Genomic DNA, 2353 nt, shown 5'->3' with positions numbered 1-2353 from the left:
TGGGAAATCTTGAGGCTTCCTTTGTGGTCCTGAAAAGATTGAGAGTCCCTGAGGTCCAGTGGACTGGAATGGGGAAATTGTATTTTTCCAGGGCAGAGAAGTGGGATGTTAGATAGAGGCAGAGCTAAGGAAGGGCAAGAAAAGGTTACCCATGTTCTTTGTGAGAAAAGATAATTTATTTTAAAGAAGTAAAAAAAAAAATCCCAAACATGTTAAAGAACCTTTAAGGTTAATGATGTCTTTTAAACAAGAAAAATGTTTGTTCTTCCAGGAGGAAGTGACAGCAGAAGAGAGCACTGATGGAGAGGTGGAAGCACAAACATATAATCAAGACTCCCAGGACTCAATTGGAGAAGTAAGCATATTTGAAAAGAAAAGCTCTTCAGCAGAAATAGCCATCTTCCCCCCAGAACTCAGTATTTTTAGAAGTGAAATCTCAAATTGGATCCTTCAGGTTTCCTCTGGAAACCACTTACAACCTTTTGAAGTTTAGACTTGCACTGTTCAGTTGCTGACAGACACATTGTCTTTTGTCCTCAGCAGTAATTAGTGTTTCTCCTCTAAGCCTCACAATCTGGTTCACTTTTTGTTGCATATGTTGCTTTTGATTTTATTTGTTCTGGTAACTTCTTTGATCCTTGGCAGGGTGTTACCCAGGGAGAGTACCCTGCCATGGAGGACAGTGAGGAAACTTCCCAGTCCATCCCAATAGATCTTGGATCTCTTCAGTCAGATCAACAGAACACTTCTTCATCTCAGGATGGTCAGTCCAAGAGAGATGATGTCATTGTGATTGATAGTGATGATGAAGATGATGATGATGAAGAAAACGAAGGCGAGCAGGAAGTATGTACATCATGGAATTAGTTTATGAGCTACTTTATGATTTTTGTCTTTGATCAGATATAAAGCTCACCAGGCAGGCCTAATTGAATCAGAATAACTTTTTGACTGTATAAATAGTTTATATGCATGTGGAATGAACTTGCAGTGTTTTTAAAACATCTGCTAATTCACCTTGGAGGGTTTTTTTTTGCCTGCCTTTATGTTGACCCTCAAGTTTTCCATCTGCTTTCCCACCCTTGTCCTTGTTGAAGAGGGAGTGAGGGAGTGGCTGGGTGGGTGTTGGTCTGTGCTCCACATTCAACATATTCCACTACCCTTTCTGCACTTCCTTAGAGCTCTTTTATTGTCTTATCATAGGACTATGATGATGAGGAGGAGGAAGATGAGGATGATGATGAGGACACAGGGATGGGAGATGAAGGTGATGACAGTAATGAAGGAACTGGTAGTGCTGATGGTAATGATGGATATGAAGCAGATGATGCTGAGGTGAGATTTGTACCTTCCTTTATAGCCTGTTAAATTTCTTGCCTTAAATCAGTGCTGTAATGCTTCTGCACAGATATGAATGCTTGGAAGAGAGAACCCTGCTAGGAATTAGTCCCCAAAAACTGAGGCTGCTACTGGGTGATAGTAATTTCTTCTAAATGGTGTTTTCATGAAAAAAATCGATTTTGAATGTTTTAAGAGGACTGAATGAAAATACAAAATGCAGGAGCCAGCAGAAAATAGTGTAGTTGCAAAGTTGGTAAGACTTTTAAAAAGCTGGATATTTCATTGTTACTATTGAACGATGATGGATCCATTGTTCATGTTTCTGAAATCTCGTAGAGTTGTATATATTCACCTAATTTTGTAGATATTTACAGAAATATTTTAAGATTGTCCTATATTTGACTTTGTTTACTTCCTGAATACTTTTGTATTGCTTTTATAGATCTCTTTTACAACCTGTAATTTGTTGAGTGCTATGTCATACTGTGCTTGTGTGGGTTTTTAGGGTGCTGATGGTACAGATCCTGGAACAGAGACTGAGGAGAGCATGGGAGGAGCTGAAAGCAACCAGAGGGCAGCAGATTCCCAGAACAGTGGTATGGTTATTCCATGTCTCTTCAGTCTGTGCGTGTAAGGAGAAATATAGAAGCTATTTTGCATGTGTTAAAATACTTAATAATACACTTAAAAGGAGGAATGTAAGGTGAAGTACTAAAGGCCATCTTAAACTGAAATGTGGATTCTTTTGAAATGTTCTTTCTGGGTTTATTCTAATGCCTTTGAAAACCCTGAGAGCTCTGGTTGCTGTGGAAACTTAATGGGTCAGTAGATTAATCTCTCTCTAAACAGCACCTGAATAATTAATAGTTTTGTTTTAGTGCTGATTTTGTTGCTGGCACAAGTCCTCTTTTCAGTGATTTTAAATACCAGTACTGAGCTGTCCTTGCTGTTGCAGGGGAACAGAAACATGTTAACATGTAGCCGAGCTTGAAGATTTGCTTTCGTGTTTTTG

At 39.0% G+C, this 2353-nt stretch overlaps 1 protein-coding gene across 1 annotated transcript in view; it reads left to right on the top strand.

The window, feature by feature from the left end:
* The window catches only part of TPR (translocated promoter region, nuclear basket protein), a 33841-nt gene that overhangs the window by 24729 nt on the left and 6759 nt on the right, over positions 1 to 2353 (top strand). Inside the window, exons 40-43 of the mRNA XM_029964018.1 lie at positions 272 to 355; positions 646 to 846; positions 1204 to 1335; positions 1847 to 1937. Of these exons, the coding sequence (XP_029819878.1) occupies positions 272 to 355; positions 646 to 846; positions 1204 to 1335; positions 1847 to 1937 (508 nt within the window). The remainder of the gene's footprint in view (positions 1 to 271; positions 356 to 645; positions 847 to 1203; positions 1336 to 1846; positions 1938 to 2353) is intronic.

Source organism: Manacus vitellinus, unplaced genomic scaffold (genome assembly GCF_001715985.3).
Source record: "Manacus vitellinus isolate BGI_N305 unplaced genomic scaffold, ASM171598v3 scaffold_68_pilon, whole genome shotgun sequence".
Classification (NCBI taxonomy): Eukaryota; Metazoa; Chordata; class Aves; order Passeriformes; family Pipridae; genus Manacus; species Manacus vitellinus.
This window is presented reverse-complemented; position numbering and strand designations above follow the sequence as displayed.